The 19,910-nt window shown below is 42.9% G+C and overlaps 1 protein-coding gene across 4 annotated transcripts in view; it reads right to left on the bottom strand.

The window, feature by feature from the left end:
• The window catches only part of PDE4B (phosphodiesterase 4B), a 494,697-nt gene that overhangs the window by 30,202 nt on the left and 444,585 nt on the right, over positions 1–19,910 (bottom strand). For 3 of the 4 annotated variants that reach the window (XM_014853006.3, XM_070486513.1, XM_014853008.3), the window contains one exon: positions 11,146–11,258. In XM_014853006.3, coding sequence (XP_014708492.3) covers positions 11,146–11,258 — 113 coding nt within the window. Of the gene's footprint in view, positions 1–11,145; positions 11,259–11,493; positions 11,812–19,910 lie in introns of those variants that run through there. The other variant, XM_014853011.3, reaches the window with a different exon arrangement.

Below are 19,910 nucleotides of genomic sequence, written 5' to 3'. Positions count from 1 at the left end.
AAATATCTTAAATTACCAAATCAAGTAGAATTACAGAGAGCTTTTTAAAATAAAATAAACCCCAAATCAACTACCCCCGCCGACTGACAAAGAGTCCACTTGCTCTTCGTGTCTCTCCTGACCGTTACACAGAAACAGACTTTGCCCCCTTGATACTTTTTAGCCCGACTAGTGTAAGCCAATGTGGAGTCTCGAAAATTCAAAACATGGTTTCAGGACTCAAGAGCTTGCAATCTGGAGCAGACATAATTAGTCTGGAGCAGATAAGTAAAACATTAGCTCTGATATTAACCAGTAAGATAGGTGAGAGGATGGCCTACAAAAATCTGATCCAAGTCAGAGCAGCTAAGGCAGAGTTTACGAAGAAGAAAGACGAGAAGGGCGGCATACCAGGAGCAGGTTCACAGTTCAGGGCTGATGATGTATTTGGGCCAAAGGAAAGTTTTCTAGGCAGTGGAATACCAAGAGAGCAGTAAAGCCCTGTATGTCTTCATTCTCAAGTTATCATAAAACTCTTACTTCTAGTCTTAAACCATATTTTCAATAGATCTTCTGACATCAAGGGTAGAGAGGAAATTGGACGCCCACTGTTTCGATCAACAGGAGCTACTAAAATTTTAGTCTTTTTCAACCTTGTCGGATCTTTTCTTAAACTCAGATAATTGTCCTGGCTATTAGATGATTTCCCAGCAGGGGAATCACCTCTCAGGTAATTTAGCCTTTTAATTCAAGTCTTCTATATCTTATTCCTAGAGGCAAACACTAAGTTTTCTTACCCAAGCAAGAATTAGGAATTTTCTTTTGACTTCCTACATTATATGCTAAGAAATTTTCTCACCTTGTCCTACTTAATAATATAAGTAATGACTAGAAATAAGTAAATACCAAAAGAGCTAAAGTAAGACTATCAAGTATATTTTAGGCACGGAATAATTTCCCTTAATAAACATGACTGAGATGATCAATTCTCCTCGAGTCATTTTCCCTGCATCTCCTCATTTTAAGTAATTAGATTAATAGTTGAGAATTTATCAATAGTTTACCACAAAATATTTGCAAGGTCTGCTTAACTCGGACGTCTACAAATACTAAAACTCATCTTAAGCTATCTAAAACATAAAAATGAGTCTCTGCTGTAAACAAGGTTTGTTTGATTTAAAATGTTTGCAAGACATTAATTACATTGATATTGTTTCTAACTATCTAGCTGCCAGTGCTATTGAACCCAAACTCCACCAAGATGTCAGTAATACAACTCAAGAATCCAGAAATCATGTTAGAGTTATGAGGGCTTTGCATAATATGGGCCACTGGGCAGGAACAATCTAACGTGCGGAGAGAGGGTCAGACTGAGACCATCATCTTCATTCCAACTTCCTAAGCTAACAGTTCTGTTTAGTAGCAGAGTGAATCGAGGCGTTGACTATTTTCTCGCCAGTTGGTGAAACTCTCCAATTTATCACCTTCAGTTCCAGAGAGAGGAAAGGAAGAAATAGGAAGAAGTAGAGGACAGTTATACTAATTACAAGGATTTTACTACTTAAACTTTGGCATTGGGATTAGTGGGAAAGCAAACAAGTATCAAGAGCCTTAAAAATGATCATGCCCTTTAATCCATTAATTCCATTTGTGGCAATCTAACCTCAGAAAAGAATCAGAAATAGGACAAAGTTACAAGATGAAAAACTTGAAAACGTTAGTCGAAAATAGTCTAAGTTATTAATAGCACATGCGCACAACTGAATATCATGCCGTCATTAAATAGTGTTTGTAATGGGAATTAACCACATGAAGAAAGAGGATGCTATGTTGATGAAAAAGTTAGAAATAAATTATCTATAGTGTATCATTTCAATTATATGAGGATGAAAATGTTAATCCTGGTTGCCTTCGTAAAATGATTTTTTTCTGAGGAGACATATATATATATATTACATATAATATATATATTAATTTAGAAATTAAAACAGCAAAAAGGGAAGAAAAGCAACCAATGCCGGGGCATTTAAAGTAACTCACTCCAACTATTTCTTGCTAGGTCTTGATAGCAAAATTTTCAGGAATACTACATTAGTTCTCTTTACTTGAAATGATTAAGACAGATATAGCTTTTACTCAAGAAAGGTAATGAGAAGGACTATGAGAAAGTCAACAATCCTTGCAAACCAAAGAGCGAACGTCCCATGTCTTTCTTAAGCTTAATTAGCCTTTTGCTGAAGATGAACAGCAAGCTGGATTTGTAATCAGACCTGGATGTGAGTTCCCTAATTGTCCACTAATTAACCTTATGACTCTGGAGAAGTCATGTCATAACAAAATTACTTTCCACTTAGATTGTGTTTTATATTTTACAAAGATCTTTGGAGTACATTAGGTATGTAATCCTCAGTTTTTATAATCTTCATCTATGAAACGTAGTCTTCAAATAGATAATACCTACGGCTCCCTTTTGGGCTTAAAGTTCTAGGATTTTGTCTAATGCAACCATGTAAGGCTATAATAGAAAGAATATATTTATATCTTTTTTGGTTTGATTTATCTACTTTCACCATTTATATTGACCTAAGACACTAGATAGCTGCCAGATTAACCCTCCACTTTGCCCTGTCTGATCAGCTTTAGCACGCAGACTATAGGGTTGAGTTGGAAAGACATTTTTATTTGACAAGTTCCCTTCTTACTGTGTTCTTTCCAAAATAACTATTTAAAATTTGTCTTTTCATGTGTCAAATGCCAAAACCCTCTTGTGCTAAATCTAGTTTTTTAAATTGGTTTAATTACTTTTACTTCCTGGTATCTGTACTCCAATTTCATTTTTATAATCGCTGACGGTCATAACATTATACACTAGGCTGTTAGCAAAGAGTGAAGAGAACTTGGCCATTGAAAGTTTTTAATGATTATTTTTTAAATTTCCATATTTTGAATAGCTAAAAAAAACCTAACGAGATGAAATTGAGCCATGAAGATGAATTTTATTTTCAATAAGTTCACTAAACTTCAATCTCCGAAGGCTTTAGATTTCAAAGGTGGTACATTTTAAAATTACAAATAATTAGCAGACGGAAACATGTGACTGATGAGCAGAATTGCATGATCTACAGCTTTTAAACTCTATTGCACAAAGAGAAAAAGATTATCAGGCACTTCCCAAAACAGAAAACAAAAGAAGCAGGAGTTTTACTGTCTTCTTCATTTCTACATAACTTAACAGTCCTTTCTTTGTGGAAACACTTGGTTACTTTAAAGTAAATCAAACAAAGGAAGTTACAGTAAAATGTCCAAGAGACTAAACAGTTTGGCACCAGTGGAGGGAAACATCACGTACAAACGGGCAAGACAGAGAGGACTGGCAGGTCCCTGAAGGATGCTAAAGTGGACGGCTGTGCAGAGGAGCACATCGGCAGTTGGCACGGTGCCTTGCAGAGTGTGAAATCTACTGACGGGGGCATAAGTTTGCCCTGGCATCTTCTGGTTTGGTGAGTCCTGGCTTTCCGATAGCTGAGCTCTCTCCACTTGCTGAGCCCACTTTTACTTAGAAACAAAATGTTTTGGAAGAAGAGCACAAGAGAAAGCTCCACCCTTGGTTTTTCTTTCATAGACAACAATGGCACAGATTTGGGGAGTCTTTTAGACAGAGACATATTCTAAAAGACCAGAAAGAAGCATAAAACATGTACAACAAACATTCATTCCATTAATGTATTTATAATTCTATTTTTCAAAACTAGTGTTCTAAGTTTATGTTGGATACTCTAAACATACTATCTGATTTCTTTTTTTCATGTGGAAAGGCTTAAAATGATTTATTTATCAGATTTGGGAATATCATGCTCTCTTATCAGCTCGCCAGAGGTGCAAGTGTCAAAGGTAATGCTCCTTCACTTCATTCCTGCCCGTTTTTTAGAGATTTGTTCACTTGGGGATTTTCAAGTGAGTGAGTTAGCAGAACAAGCAGGCTAAATAGATTAGAATTCAGTGAAGGAAACGGTTCTGTAAATACCAGCGCAGAAATATTTTCACCAAGCGAAACAGATTACAAATCAAATTTATTACCAAGCACTAAACAACTGTCAAAATCTTTGATATGTTAAGTTTTGATAAGACTAGAACTTGGAATACTGAATTACACTCTGGATGATACCACTCTAGCTTGTCATAGAGAGGGGAACTGAAACGACGTTAGATCAAGAATAAGCGGCTTAATCTTCTCGTTCATCTTTGTTTGAAGACAAAGTCCAAGGAAGACGCCTCCATCTTCCTTCTAGGAAATCTCCCTGTGTCCATTATCGCTACTGGAGCTCTGCTCTCTGTTTCACAGTCATGTTGCACACATTGGAAAGGACGCAGTGTACAATGAAATTGCCCCAATTATTTGAATGACAATAAAATTGAAAAAAAAAAATAGCCTCTCTCCATTTTCTTTTTATTCTGCAGGGTGAGTGAAAAGGGAATTTTGGGTAGGCTGAGATTGTTTAAACAAGACTTTACTGTGTTATCTTAGGTCGTGTTAGAGAATTTGGGGAAACAAAGAGATCCTGAATTTAGCAACCTGATCCACAATAGGCCGCAGATTAGTTTAATACGGTTATTTACATTTTTATGAGGGCTTTACAGCCATGTAACTATGGCTATTCCTCCCCCTTCTATGTGAAGAGCCAGGGAGACTGCGCTCGAGGCTATTGACAGCTGGTCTAGAGGCTCAGAATACGGCAATTGCAGAATAGGATTCTGAACCAGACCTAAACAATGATGGCCAGAGTTAGAAGAGCAAAGACCTCCCAGAAACCACAAAATTCCCTTACAAAAGTTATTAAATACCTCTAAACTTTTTTCTATATTCATCTGCCCCATTGGGATCACTGACGGTGAGTCAGTTGGCCCTGGGTGTGAATCCTGCCTTTCTTCTTTACCTTAGGCAATTTATTTCAACTCACTAAGCCCCACTTCACTCATCTGTAGAATGGGGATAATAATAATACTTATTGTAAAGGGTCATTGTGAGTACTAATGACAGAATGTAGGTAAGGAGCTTAGCAAAAGGTCTGCACACAGAGTATACACCTGTATAAGTAGTTTGGTTGTTTACTATTATTGTTCTATCAATAAACGAAAGAGCTGAAGGAGACCATGGCGATAGTCTTCTCCGACTGTTTCGCTTTGTAGATAGGAAAAGGCAAAGATTCAAATGATTTAACTGTTTAAGATCATGCACTTAAATAGAGGCAGAGCTGGGACCCAAACTCTCGGCTCATCCCCAGGATCCTCACTGTGCAGCCTCCAGTTCTCTATAAATCTGAGCAGTGAGGAGAGGAAAGTTGCATGGAAAATGTGTGAGGGGCCGGCCCCGTGGCCGAGTGGTTAAGTTCATGGGCTCTGCTTCGGCGGCCCAGGGTTTTGCCGGCTCAGATCCTAGGCACAGACATGGCACTGCTCATCAGGCCATGCTGAGGCGGCGTCCCACATGCCACAACCAGAAGCACCCACAGCTAGAATATACAACTATGTACTGGGGGGCTTTGGGGAGAAGAAGAAAAAAAAGATTGGCCAGAGATGTTAGCTCGGGACGAATCTTTAAAAGAAAAAAAAGAAAAATGTATGAGTCCCCCACCTGGTGTCAGAATTGATTTTCATTCTATTTTGCCCTCTAATCCGGGTCACCTCTAACATTTGTGGGACCACATACCATAAGTCCAAATATATAAAGATATAAATTGAGCTATCTCCAACACTCCTACCTTGACAGACATCCCTTCCTAGCAGCTTGGAAAGCCAGATTGAACCAGAATTCTTGAATTCCTCAGATACCTTTGTATACTATCCATAGACCCCCACGCAGGCCTGTGTAGACCCTCCATAGACCCCCACGCAGGCCTGTGTAGACCCTCCGGATATCCTCACGCAGGCCTGTGTAGACCCTCCATAGACTCTCATGCAGGCCTGTGTAGACCCTCTGCCACAGCCTGCACACCCAAGCCCCTCCCACGCAACTCTCCCAAGCCACACTGCTGGCCTAAGGGTGTGTACTTCTGCGGCACATCCAGGAAAGAGTCCTGAACAGGTCCCAGAAGTGGGTTTGAAGCCATTTGGGTCCAGTGGGTCCAGTGTAGTCTGGAGGGGGCCACGGCTGCTCCCTTGCCTTGGCTGACCCCTCCCCTCCTGGAGCAGAGTGCAGCTGGAAGAAGACCGTAAGAGAGCCTTCTCTTAAGGCACAGGGTCCAGGAGAAGGACCCTTCCTGCCCTAAGGACGCCACTGCTCTGATCATATCATTTAATTGTGGCAAAAGTGGAACTAATCCCTTTTGGTAACTGGCCATCTTCCTGGCAGAGTTCTAAGATCAATCTGTTGACCAATAAGATCTACCTCCTTTCAGTTCTGCTCGACCCCACATTTCCCATAATTATTGACTATTCAGTTAGATAGAAAATGAGTCACCCAACTTGAGGGCAATCAGCTTATAATGGTCACATCCCAGCGTCATGCGGCTTGGGTCCCAGGTGGCTCCAGGCTCATAGAACGGCATGACTATTCCCTCCCACCTAAGAGCACAGGCAACTAGTTGCCTCTGTGTTCAGTGTTCCAGCACGGCCACACCTGTGGAACCAGAAAAATAAACCTGTGCAGCTGGGAGGACTCACGCCCCTGTGGTGGCATCTGTAGCTGACTTCATGATGCCTTCAGAGAAAAAGAATCGTCTATCTCCCACTCCTGTCTTAGAGATTTCCACAGCAAACATTGACTGATGTGCTGGTCCTGACCCGTCCTTCTGAAGAAAGTACTGATTTTATTCAGGACAGCTCTTCTCAACGATAGAACATCCATTTTCTCCGATAGGGTCCAAACCTTTGTACTACACAAAAAAGAGCCCCAGGGCAAAGCTAGCCATCAAAGAAAAAGATAGTGGAGGACGTGTGGGGGCAAGTTAGGACAATGACGAGTTGCTTGAACGCAGCTCTTTACTGGATACCACGGCGCGTTCATCTTTTGAAAAACACTAAACGTGCCGGGTACGAAGGACCCCTTTGACATTTTTCACCTGAAAATTTTAGGTGAGAGACTCTGTTTCTCAGCAAAAGCTGCTCCTTCCCCGTCAGTCACAGCTATGCCTCACTGGGATTGTTCTGTGGGTCCTTCCTCAGTAACCATTGTTGCAAGTCTGTACTTTTCTGACTGCGTCTGTCAGGAAGGAGACAGGAAATTCTAGTCAGCCCCACAGCAGCTGTGCCATTCCTCCTCTCCTCCTCCAATGACGTCCATTGGCTTTGGTGACACGAGGTCAGGAACTGAGCCATAGCGAAGGTCAGGAAGATAGGTCAGTGTTTATGCCGTTGCGGGGCTGGGGATCCCGCTGAGGCTATTTGCTCTCTTCCTCTCTATACTGTTTCTCTTTCCGTTCCTCTTTTTTATAATTCAGGCCCAAAGCATCCTGTTTTCAAAACATCTGACTGTTTTGCCACTGAGGAACTCATGCTCCGATGCATTTCACTGAAGTGTAAGACAATTCTTCTAATTCAGGAGGCGATACAAGTTGAAACAAAAATTAATGAACAAGTCGAAGAAGGCAATCTGTCGTTACAGAAAGCGGCTGGAGCGTGGCTAACTGAAGTGGGGCTGCTGGCAGAAGCTTCAATAGACATCCTTTTCATCTTGGAAAATAATGTCACAGCCTCATACAGCTCCTGCTTACTTTATTCCACCTTGTTGCAATTCTCAGGGAAAGACAATCTATAGTATTAACCCCCCGGCTGCATCTTCCCCTATAATTCTGGAATTCCTTTTGGAATGTGGCCAACATAAAGGGACCGGGCTAATTTGGGCCAAGGAGAAGACCATGTTTTTATAAGTCACAGAAACAGCTCATTATCTAACTCCCTGGGCTCTGAAGCACACTGGTAAACCAGTTACAATCTTGGAGTCCCTCAGTTTTCTTCAAAATGTAAAAGGGCTAAGAAAAAACAAAAAGTGGGGCCAGCCCGGTGGTGCAGAGGTTGGGTGCACACGTTCTGCTTCAGTGGGCCGAGGTTCGCTGGTTTGGATCCTGGGTGCAGACATGGCATTGCTTGGCAAGCCATGCCGTGGTAGGTGTCCCACATATAACGTAGAGCAAGATGGGCATGGATGTTAGCTCAGGGCCAGTCTTCCTCAGCAAAAAAAAAAAAAAAAAAAAAGAGGAAGATTGGCAGCAGATGTTAGCTCAGGGCTAATCTTCCTCAAAAAAAGAAAAAACAAAAAGCAAACACATAACCCTATCCAGATGAAGTAAATATGAAAAGACTGGTTGCTTTTCCTCCACTAGACACAGTCAACTCTGTACCATTTGCATGTAGACTGGCACACATGCAATTTCCAAGCACCCCCTAAGCAAAACACTCGCTCTCCCATCACTATTCTTAATCAAGTTCAGAGGCTGCAAACAAAACTCAGTAGTCACTTAGCTGATCAGAGCTAGAGACACATAATCTTTTGCAAAGATGTAGTGGACGTTATTAATAAGTTAACATTTATTGAACTTTTACCACCTATCAGGTGCCTTGCTGAGTGCTTCAGATGCACTATCTCATTTAATCTTTACAGCAACCTGGTGAGGTGGGTACCACTTTTATTTCTGTTTTACAGATAAGAAAACTGAGTCTTAGAGCAGTTAAGTAAGGTGGCCAAGGTTAAGGAGCTAGTAAATGAAAGAGACAGGATTTGAACCACGATCTTTTGACTCCAAAGCCCATGCTTTTCACACCCTCCCTTTACAGAACATCTCCACACTCACTTCTAGGTGTGTCACTCAGAGACTTGTCTTGGTTCCTTTGTTTAGTGAGGGTAAGCAAAAGAGGACCAAAGAAGATTACCTAGTGACACTAATGATGATGATGGTGGTTACGTTTTCAAACAACAACTTGCATGGAACGCTTAAATAATTTCAACAACCTTTAAACATGAATGTGGAATTTAATTTTTACCACAGACAATTCACTGCCCAAAAAACTGGTATAGATTTCTTTTGGTGGCCACAAAAATATTCTCATTTTATTACACTATATGTTCCATGGATTAAGCTTTACCTGGGACAATTACCTAGACAATCAAGACTTTGGGGGGAAAAGGTAACTAAATAAAAAGAGAGAGATCGTTTTAAGCCTTAAAATTGCCTTCGGCTGGCGGCCGGGGAGCATTCACCCACTGGCCAAGTGCCTTGCCCTTCAACCTTCACAGCGTGGATCTCGAAAACAGGTGAAGCTGCGTGCCTTGTACTGACACTCATGGCGTCAGATTAGGGGCTAGTGCTTCTTTAGGGTTACTCTATTCAACTTTCATTGCTTCCTGCACACAACACCATAAAGGACGAGCGGAAGCCTGAAGTCACTGGGATTCTCACCAGGACCTGCACAGTCCCTGGTCTCAGGGCCTTATTAACCATTACACTGAACACAACGTTTTTAAAAATAAATTTGCAACACAGACCATGTCTAATTTCAGCGAGACACAAACTGGTTAGTCTCCACAATGCATCAACACTCAAAATGAAAAATAATGGCCATCTGCAGTTTCTCAGTGAATATTCTTTTTCTCCCTCTGGAGTTAGCTGCCTACTTTATCTTAGTGACTGCAGAAGAAAGTTCAGCACGTCCATTCTGGTGAAACCAGCTGCAAAACTACCCCTAAATATTGGATCTACAGCTTGTATGGGTGTCAATCAGCACAAAATGCAGAGAACAGAGTATCTGTTAATGCTCCAAAGTAGGCCAAAGCAAGTGTGAAAAGCCTTCTACATGGAGGCCAGGGTGGTTTGGAGAAGTTAAACAATTAAGCCCTCCCTCATGGAGAAGCAGTTGGTTGAGGTTTAAACAGCCTGGAAAAACCCAGCACGTAGGCTTCAATTGAGAACTTCAGAGAAAAGTCAGTAAATAGTTAAACCTCAAATCTTCTCTATTTTTTTCCAACTTGAATCTGACCAAAAATTTGAGAAAAGGACTTATTTTTTTTGCCCTTTCATTAAACAACAAGAGCAAGAGTTGTCGTCCCCACCCCCACTCCCCTTCAGGACCTCCTAGGGACGCAATGCTTCCTCTGCTCAGATCCGTTGAGCAGGGGCCAGCCAGCCTTGATAGGAAGGTGACACGTCTAACCCCAGGAAAGAAGAAGGGAAACACATCCACCAGTGAACCTCAGGCTGAGAAGGGCATGTTGGCAGGTGCGGAGCAAAATCTCTTCCCAGCCCCAGAACCATAAGACAACAAGACAATACCTCAGGCTAGGATGATTAGGGATTCTGAAAATGTGTACTTATGAGGATACAGGGTTAAGATTTCCCACGAAAATACACACACACACACACACACACACACACATATAGAAAGTTAACATTCTCCAAGGGAAAAATACAAACAAACCAAAAGCAACAACTCTTGCTCCATAAATCAGCGCTCTAAATCCAGGTGTTAATTAAACAAATGATATGATAGATAATTAAAGCTTTTCCACACCAAGTTATGTCTGGGTATTGTAAATAAAACCATGTCTTTGCAGTATGGCTGGAACTTCATTTCAATAGATTCCATTTTTAAAACCAGCAGACTTTAAAAAAACGTTTTTTGGAGACAAAATATACAGATCTATTTATCCTAGGTCATGGCAGCATCCCACAAAAAAATCCTAGAATGTCCTTCTGAGAAGAATTTCAGGATTTATATAACTTCGGGGCAAACCATTCTGTCTACTGATATAAGAAGGTCACATTATTTTTTTTGTATTTTCTTTATACATATATAATACCTGATTGCAACGCAACATGCTATACATTTTACCCTATGGATTCATTCCGATTTTATCTTTCTGATAGTTTTTGTAAACGGCATTTTCATTTGCATAGTGATGTGTATAGTTTATAAACACCTCTCGCCTTAAACATATGCCGAACTACATATAAGAATAGCAAGTTTGGTTTCTGGAATTAAGTGTGCTGAGGATTTTAAACTTTTGCTGTAGCAGCCATACAAGCACAGTGTGCCACTTGAGAATAGAATTCTCTGAGGCCGATCAGCAAACTCATTCTCACGGCTGGCTGTCGCGGGTGCACACCTCTGCTGCAGGCAGGGGCCCGGGGAGCTCCCGGCGCTCACACTTGAATGAATAAAACGCGCATCTCTTACCTTGTTCGAAGCCATCTCACTGACAGAGCGGTAGGTCTGTATGGTCTCTAGCTGGTCTAAGCACCAGTCCAACTCCTCCAGCGTTTCCATTGCTAATTTTTGATAAGACTCTTCTGCAAACAAACACACAGACATGTAGTTAGGCTGGAGCGGCTGCAGGCTGTCCATAGCCGAGGGGCCGCCGCCGCCGCTGCTCCCGGTGCTACTGAAGGTGGCCCCGAGCTCCTTCATTCTGCGCGCCGACTCCTGCCTTCCAGCTCTCTCCACCAGGGTGCTCTGCCCGGCACGGCCGGTGCCAGGTTTTCACACACCCCCCGCCCCCTTCTGGGTGAGGTGTCCGCGATCTACCAAGAAACTTCCTCCGAGGAAGAAGGCGGGAACCGTCCCTTATAGCTCATCTGCATACATGCGTCCTCAGACGACAGGCAGGGGCAGCGAGCTTTCTCAGGCTCCCTCCGCCTTAGTCATCCCGGGCTCTTCGGGGCCGTGATGTCATTTCTCAGTGTTTGCAGTCCGGAGGAGAAATGAGGAAAGCAGTTTCTCTTTTTGCTTTTCTTCTAAATGCAACATACAGCCGCCAGTTTGGGGGGAAACTGACAGTTACGTTGGAAGGCTAGGCAGTCATTCATTCCCGGGACTGTGGCAATGTTGGAATAACTTTGAATTCAGCAAACACTGACCCGCGCGAGGGAGAAGCGGAGGCTGTCCCTCCCCGCCCTGAATCTCTCCTGGGAATGAGGTCTCCCTGAGGAGACATCAGGCTGAGAGAAGCTGTCTGGAGTGTTAGGGGAACACGATCACCGGCCTGGGAGCCGGCAGCTCTTGTTCTACTAAACAAAGCTAAAACTTCTCCGCTGTAGCGGCCAGGATCACAGGGAAATTCTGAACCGGACTTTCAGGTGGAGCCAGGTGTGAAGGCTGAAGATTTTCATTTAGATGAAAGCCAGGGACTCAACATCCGTCACTGGAGGAATCTAGACTTTCTGGAAATATTTCTCAGCAGACCATTCAAAAAAAAAAATATTGTTTTTAAGATCGTACTTTGGCTGGATAATAAAGTTCTTTTTTAGTGTTCGCAACATGTCACACCATACCCAAAAGTTTGTAAGTCTAAGCTAATACCTAAGGTTATTGACTTACAAACCCTATGTTAATAAACACTGAATTAATTTTATAAATGCTAGGTGAATTAATGATGCTACAGACAGATATAAAAATCAGTCAGACTCTCCGGCGTACATGACTGATTTTAAGGGAAACCACATCCATTAATTCTACCAAACTCTCTGGAATGCATGCTCATAATGGGTGCTAATAAAATAAAATGAAATTAATTAAAATTAAAAATCTTGTGTGGAATTCTATTACAAGAAAAGACTACACCTCTTCCTATCAGATTTGGGATACATTTTTGATATGTTCATACAGAAATCCTAGGGAGACCACATAGCTTCTTAGAATTATTTGAATAGGTTTATGTGTGTGGCACTCATACGACGCAGAAAAGGGAATAAACAGAACAGAGATTTCTACTGACTGGAGTCTCTCGGCCACAAGATGCACATTTCAAAGAATAGGTATTTTGTTTATCCCCCAATATGCCTACGCTTTAGGAGGAACAGGGGTTAAAATTCAATATCCTGTATGTCATACTTAAAAAGCCACAAAACCACTGGAGGTGACTTCCTCCATTTTTTTCACACTCCTCAGAAATGTGCAGACAAGAACTGAGGTGTGTTTAGTAAAACTCATTTCAAGCCAGGCTCGCACATCCCTTCTCTCCCTTCTCCCTCCTCAATGTTGCTTCAACACGAAGAATGTCCTCACTTACTCTCTAGTGGGTCCGAAACCCCCGCTCGCCTCCTCTGTTTCCTTCCAGAATAGCACTTCTGGCAAGGAATCTTTCCCTGAAGTAACAGAACCCTCCCATCCTCATTCCTGGCTTCTCATAAAAGAAAAAGTCCAACCACTGCCCGAGTCCTCCGGCTTCACTGCCTTGGTGCCCTCCACCTCGGGATCTGTGGTTCTCCGTATCCAAGATCAGACATTCGCCAGCATGGTGGAGGGGAAGCAACACATGCTCAGAGCCTTTTGAATGGGCTGATATGCAAAACGACTGAAAGGTGATATATCACATTTCTCTTTCACCAAGAGGGAAAAAAAGGATCCCATTTCCACTCATGCTTAACAAAGGAAATACAGTAATTAGAGCAGTAGAAGTGCTGAAGGAGGAGGGGTCTCTTCAAAGGGCCACCAATTAAGTGTTGCCACCACAGCACATTCACTGTCTATTCCACACAACAAGCACACACGTGTCCCTGGAGTTGGTACAAGAGTGAGATGTCAGTGACCCGCCAATGGATGTGATGAGACCGGATTCCACTGCTATCTTTTATTGTGGACAACTGCAATATTTTTTAAGTGAATAGTATTACATTTTGAAGTTAATGAGGATTTGTTCCTTCCCAGATTCTTAATCCATAGTCAAGACTTTCTTTGTGTCCCATTTTAGAGCCTTCTTATCACAGTAACCAAGGCAGGAGGCACAGACATCAGAGTGGGCTAAGCATGGGCCAGCAAAGCCCAGTTACTTATGGGTACAGGCAAAGGAAAAGACAGCGCAGCTCAAGACAGGCTTCCACGCTGGAACTCCATGGCTGCAGCACCAGATCCAGTGCTTGCTACCTAGCAGACACTCAGTCGATACTTGGAGGAATGGAAACCAAAGTGCCTGCCCAAGCAGCCTGCAAATACTTGGGTATCTAGAGGGTGAAAGGTGTGTCTGGAGCACTGTGGACCGAGCAGCAGTTTGGGAGCGAGACTCAGGCACTCTGACTTTCCTCTTCTACCACTTACTGGGTGGTCCTGGACCTTGATTTCCCACATCTTAAAATAAGGAGAAGAATATTCATCTCATAAAGTTATAAAGGGATTAAATGAGATAAAGTATCTGGTATGGTAGCCAGTTCTTAGTAGATGATCAATACATAGGAGGATGACTATGAATGGCAATCATAGCAACCCAAAGTCTTGGCATTTGGGGGTGGGAGATGGAGGAACTGCATAGTCAACGAAGGCTTTCCAGGTCAGGGTCAGCTCTATCATTTCCAGGGCCCAGCGCAAAATCAAAGTGCAGGGCCCCTCGTTGAAAAAGCAGGAAAAAGTACTCTTAAAAGTAGTAAAGTATGAAGCTTTTTCCTTTCTTCTGGAGTCTTTCTCTGGATTCTTCACTGTCCCTGTCGTGTTGTTATTGTTTCAATAAATTTTCTATTTTAAGATAGTTCTAGGTTTACAGAAAAGTGGCAAAGATAACATAGAGAGCTCCCACATACCCCACATTTAAGTTTCCCTATTGTTAACATTTCACATTATTATGGCACATTTGTCACAACTGATGAATGGCATGGTACGTTTTATTTGCTCTTTAATATCATGCTCCCCTAGGCATGAGGAGTGCAGTCCCTCCCAGGACCCCACAGGCCCCACATCCTATGACTTAGGGCGCTTGCCCAGCTTATCAACTGCTGGGGTACCCCTACCTTCCAGCTGCCAAACTGATGTGCTGTGCCCCAGCCAGAGGCGGGCTCTGGGGAAGTGACACATTTCCCTTCCCCATGGTACCAATGCCCCAATCCATGGCAGACAGGCGACCTCTAAAGCCGCTATAGCCTCTGCACTGGGTTGTGCTAGATACCTGGGTCAGCGGTGGATAAGATGCTCAACCCCACCAAGACACGGCCTCTGTTCACCATGTAACAGCTATGCCAGCCCAGGGCAGGGACAGCTGCCACCATGTGCCCATCCTGAGACTTTGCAAGGCACAAATGCCCAACTCAGACCCCTCTGTACCTGCACCCCGGCCCCCCCTGGAAATGAAAGGCAGCAGTGGTCGTGGTGTGGGAGCAAGTGCTAGATGAGTCCCAGGGTGCCAAGGATCAGGGAAACGGGTGGCTGAGAACTCATCCAGAGGAGTCACGTGGGTAGCAGGAGGGGGACAGCACATGAGCCAAGACTCCAAGTCATCAGAGTATACTCAATCATGCCATCAGACTTCGCTTACAAAACACAGGAATAAAGATAAAACTATTACGAGTTTCAAGACAGTGACAATGGGGCCCTTCTGAGAGCGAGGTCCTGTGCAATGCTGCATGCCCATGAAGCTGGTCCTGTTTCTTGTCCCAGACAAATGGCTCTGAGAGGGAACCGTGCTTAACACCACAGAAGCAAGTCTCAAGGGGATAAGAGCAGGTTATGGGACTGTGTATGGTCATGGGTTCAACCCTATTTGCCAAAAATTTCCAGAGGGAAGAGGAGCAGGGAGACCCAACCTCCCTTCCATTCTCCCCTCCTTTCCCCCTCTCACTCCAACAGGGGCGGCAAAGGAAGACTTGCCCCCTTCTGCAGGTCTGGCAGGTATTGCATTTGACCCTGAGAAACAGGAAGAGAGAATGGATGGATAATTATAATTAATATTAATCTTGTAATAGTATGTGGCATTCATGTAGCTCTTTTCTCAAAGGAACTCTAAGCACACTACTCGTTATCTTTGCAACCTGTGACAGGCCCTGAAGAAGTGTGATTATCTCTAATTTACTTTAAGGCACAAGCTAGGAAGTCAGAGGTTAAATTGTTAGACCAAATTTCCTAGCAAGACTGCCTCTTGGTCTTTGAAACACAGGATTCAGCTCAGTGCTGAAAATGCATGCTTTCCTGAAAACGCTGCGTTTACACCTGCATCTTACCCTTCCGACGTAAAGTTGAGAAATCACTTTCCTAAGTGTCATTTCTTGAGTCTCTTCTTCCCTTTTCTTATCCACCTAACACAGCTGCGCAACATTTACTCAGAAGAACTGGTGTGGTCTGGTCCTGCATCTTGCTTCAGAGGGCGACCTCAGGGGAGTTACCTAAGTTTGCTGAGACTAACTCCTTTCCCTGTCAAATGAGGGTGAGAAGAACACTTACCCTCTTCTCACAGGGAAGGTGGAAGGGGAGAATACACACAAAACCAGACGATAAACCTTTAAGTCTTATGCACGTTTTATAAGCATCACATTTATTATTACAGATGGGATACAGGTGCATTGTAGAAAATTAGAGAGAAGCCAAAACTTGAAATGATAAAACTGTCAGATTTTTTGCTAAGCGGAGATCACCACTGTTAACCCCTTTGTGCATATCCTTTCATGGATGTGTGTGCGTACTTACATATGTATATAACCAAAATGAGATCGTACTGTACAAACCGATGAGTAACACTCTTTTTTTCAGTCAATGATCTCCTCTTTTCTGTTTAAATAAATTTCCAGTTCAGCTAATACTTAAATCATGGCCCAATTTCCCCAGTTTTTTCAGGCAAATTCAGTAGAAATGTGTGTGTGTTAGCAGAGAGGGGTTGGGAAGGAGAGACTGAGAGAACGGTGATGGGAAAGGCTAAGAAGAAAGCTTGGTCTGGCCACAAATAGCTGGCTGCCCATAGCTGGAAAACATGGAAACAGATTTTAGTAGTTATGAAGTCAATGCCCAGCTGGTAACAGACCTCAGGTGCCCTAAAATTTGGCCCCACACTCTGTGCAGGCAAGTGTGAGGTGAATACCCCACTGATCTCTGGAAAAGTGGGAACAGAGGCCCTTTACAGACTTGTATCATTTAACTTTGAAACCCTAAGTATCATCACTGTTAACACAGATGAGAAAACTGAGGTTCAGAGAGGTAAGCACTTGTCCCCAATCACACAGATGCAAGTGAAAGCATCACCCCAAATATAAATTTTCTACAAACTGTCTCTAAGGCCAGTTTTTTATTGAGGTATCATTGCCATACAAAACAGCTGTGCATATTTCATGTCTACATCTTGACGAGTTTGAAGATAAGTAGACACCCGTGAGAGTGTTGTCGTGAACAGTGTCATAAACTTAACCATCATCTCTAAAAGTGTCCTCCCTCCCTTTTGTGTGTGTGATAAGAACATTTAATATAAGACATATCCTTGCAATGAATCTTTACGTATACAACACAGTATACATAACTATATGTGCCTAGTAGCTCTCTGGGACTTATTGACCTTGTGCAACTGAAACTACGTACTCTTTGGCCAACACTTCTGCAATCCTTTCTCCGCCCAGCTCCTGGTAACTACTGCTTTTCCTTGGCTTCCATAAGTGGACTCTTCTAGATTCTTGATATAACAAATCATTCTAAATACAATTTTAACACAGCTCTGTATATATCAGAAACGTATCTGTCAAGTCTCCCCCACTTTCCACCCAAAGAAAGAACATAGAGAAGAAATGGAAATAACTTTTTGTTTATCTGCCTCACATAATCAGACTCTCTTCCCACTCGAGAAGACAGTGGCTGTTGACAAGGTATGTGGTGGTTAAATCAATCAGGACAATTGCCACAGCAACAAGGATGAATCTCATCAACATAAATGTGGAGAAAAGAAACCAGATGTTAAAAAGCACGTAAAAATAGGATTCAACTTATATAAAGTTCAAAAGGGGCAGAAATGAATCTATGATATTAGATGTCAAGACAGTGGTGACAGTGGAGGGTTAGTGACTGGGAAGCGACTTGTGGGGGCCTTTTATGGTCTCTTTGTTGGTCTGGGTCCTGGGTACTTGAGTGTGCTCATTTATGAAAATTCACCACCTTCTACGCTTGTGACTTGTGTACTTTTCTCTATCTGACTTTCCATGCAGGATTTCAATAAACAGTCTCATCCAGGGAAAGCCTGGTTTAAAAAGCAAAGAGCAGGATTTCTAAAAACACGTCGTTCTTCCTTTTGTTGAGCGATAGCAATGAGCATCAATAGAGTTTGAGTAAACCTCACACAGCTGAAAAACAACCAAAAATAGATGTTGGTTTTGATATTGCATAGACTGGGATGCTCAAAATTCCGTGGAACATGTTGGAGCCTGACTCAGCTCTTTCCGAATCCTGACTCTGCCATTTACCAGGAATGTGACCTTAGATGAGGCAAGGAGCCTGGCCAGCCCTCCTTTCCTCACCTGTTAAACAGGATGACAGCACAAACTGGCTGTGAGCGTCAGTGAATCAACGCACACCAAGCATTTGGTATAGGCCATGTCAGAAACTTTTTTCTCCCTCCCTGGGACCTTCTGCCTGGTCCTGGTCACTTGCCTGAGGGTAGATTGCCACATATTTGATAGGTGAGTTGGGTGGAGTTTTGCTCTGGTCCCAGAGAGGGGAGTGTGTGCAAGGTGGCCATGAAATTCTGCATGAAATCCCTCGCACTGCACGACCTCAGCCAGGAAGCTGCCCCTCAGTATTTGTCTGAGGTTCCAGTTGGTTGGTTTTCACTTCTGAGATACAGACCTAGCCTGCTGTATCATTCTGCTGTCACCAAATCCTGACTGACACAGCAGGTCAGGGGACCTTCAGACGTGGAGAATTGTACAAGAAAGCTGCTTGTTCATTCATTCATTCTGCAAAAAGATGTTCTGTGCCTACTATGTGCCAAGCCAGCTCCGGGTGCCAAGGTGACAGCGATGAACAGGACACCTCGGGAGTGGTACAATCTGTTGCATTGAATGATTTTATGGGAAACTCCTTTTCCATGCTCCAAAATGGTCAGTCAGTGAAGCTGAGCGCTTCATCGGCCTCCTCCCGTCTCCCTCCCAACCCCTCCCCCCTTATGCAGTGCCTTTGTGAAAATTAGAAAAATATGCCCCTTGGGCAGAAAGCTTGGGAAGTGATGCACGGGCTGGCTTTCAGCTCCCCTCACCACCTGGCTGAATACCTTTGATCAGTATCCAAACTACACAATGACCTTATGCAATGGCCCGGTGGCACCACCATCTGGGAGCAAGCTAGCATGAAGCTTTCCCCAGCCTGACTGGGAGACTCCATGAAAGCAAGGCACAGAACAGGGCTCATAGCAAAACCTGCACTTTTAACCTCAAAATAAAGCAAACCCGTGACATTTTTTAGCTCCTAATTTGTGCATACTATTAAATAACTAAAATAACATTAAATGAGTATCCATAAAATAACTGAAAATTTTAATTTGGTAGACTGATGATTACCTTTAAATACAGTTTTCATTTGTGTAGACAAAATCTTCTAAAGCAAGGACTCCATGGGGAAAAAAATTATAGGAGTCCTTGGTGGAGAAAAGTAAAAAACCACTCTTCTGACCCTGGTAAGTGAGAAGTGTATTAATTGGAATCTTCACATTCAGCTTATGACTCCAGCTTTATCCACAAGCTTCTAGCCCTGTCGATGTCCTCACTGGATTCTGCCTGCCTTGAAGTTGGCATGTTTATTCCACTCCTCTGTTCCTCCTCATGGTGCAATAAGCATTTGTTAAAACGTAAAACAGTTTCATACATATGGAAATCAGCCTCTCTTTAGGCAAAGGTGTTAGGTTGGGGCCACTGGCCTAGTCATTGATGGTCTTGGTTATGGTGTTTTTCCCTTACAGTAAGCAATAGCTTTTCTTTTCATCATCAGTTATTATGTCCAAAGGTATATATTTTCTTTTGATGAATATTTGGTAAAGGAAATGCACCTGTGTTAGAGTGCACATTTCAAGAAGGCACATCGTTTTAACCTTCAGTAAAATATTCTTAGAACAAACCCCAGGAAATGGAGAACACTTACACATCCTGTAACACGGTTCTTCCAGAGGCAGTGTGAGCCCTGCGTGGCCTTTCTTTAGGCAGGACTTTGTTAACATGTCTTTACGAATACGGCGCTTTGCAATTGCACATGACAGGGACTGCACAGTGGCTGGGATCACG

Source organism: Equus asinus, chromosome 16, assembly GCF_041296235.1.
Source record: "Equus asinus isolate D_3611 breed Donkey chromosome 16, EquAss-T2T_v2, whole genome shotgun sequence".
Classification (NCBI taxonomy): domain Eukaryota; kingdom Metazoa; phylum Chordata; class Mammalia; order Perissodactyla; family Equidae; genus Equus; species Equus asinus.
This window is presented reverse-complemented; position numbering and strand designations above follow the sequence as displayed.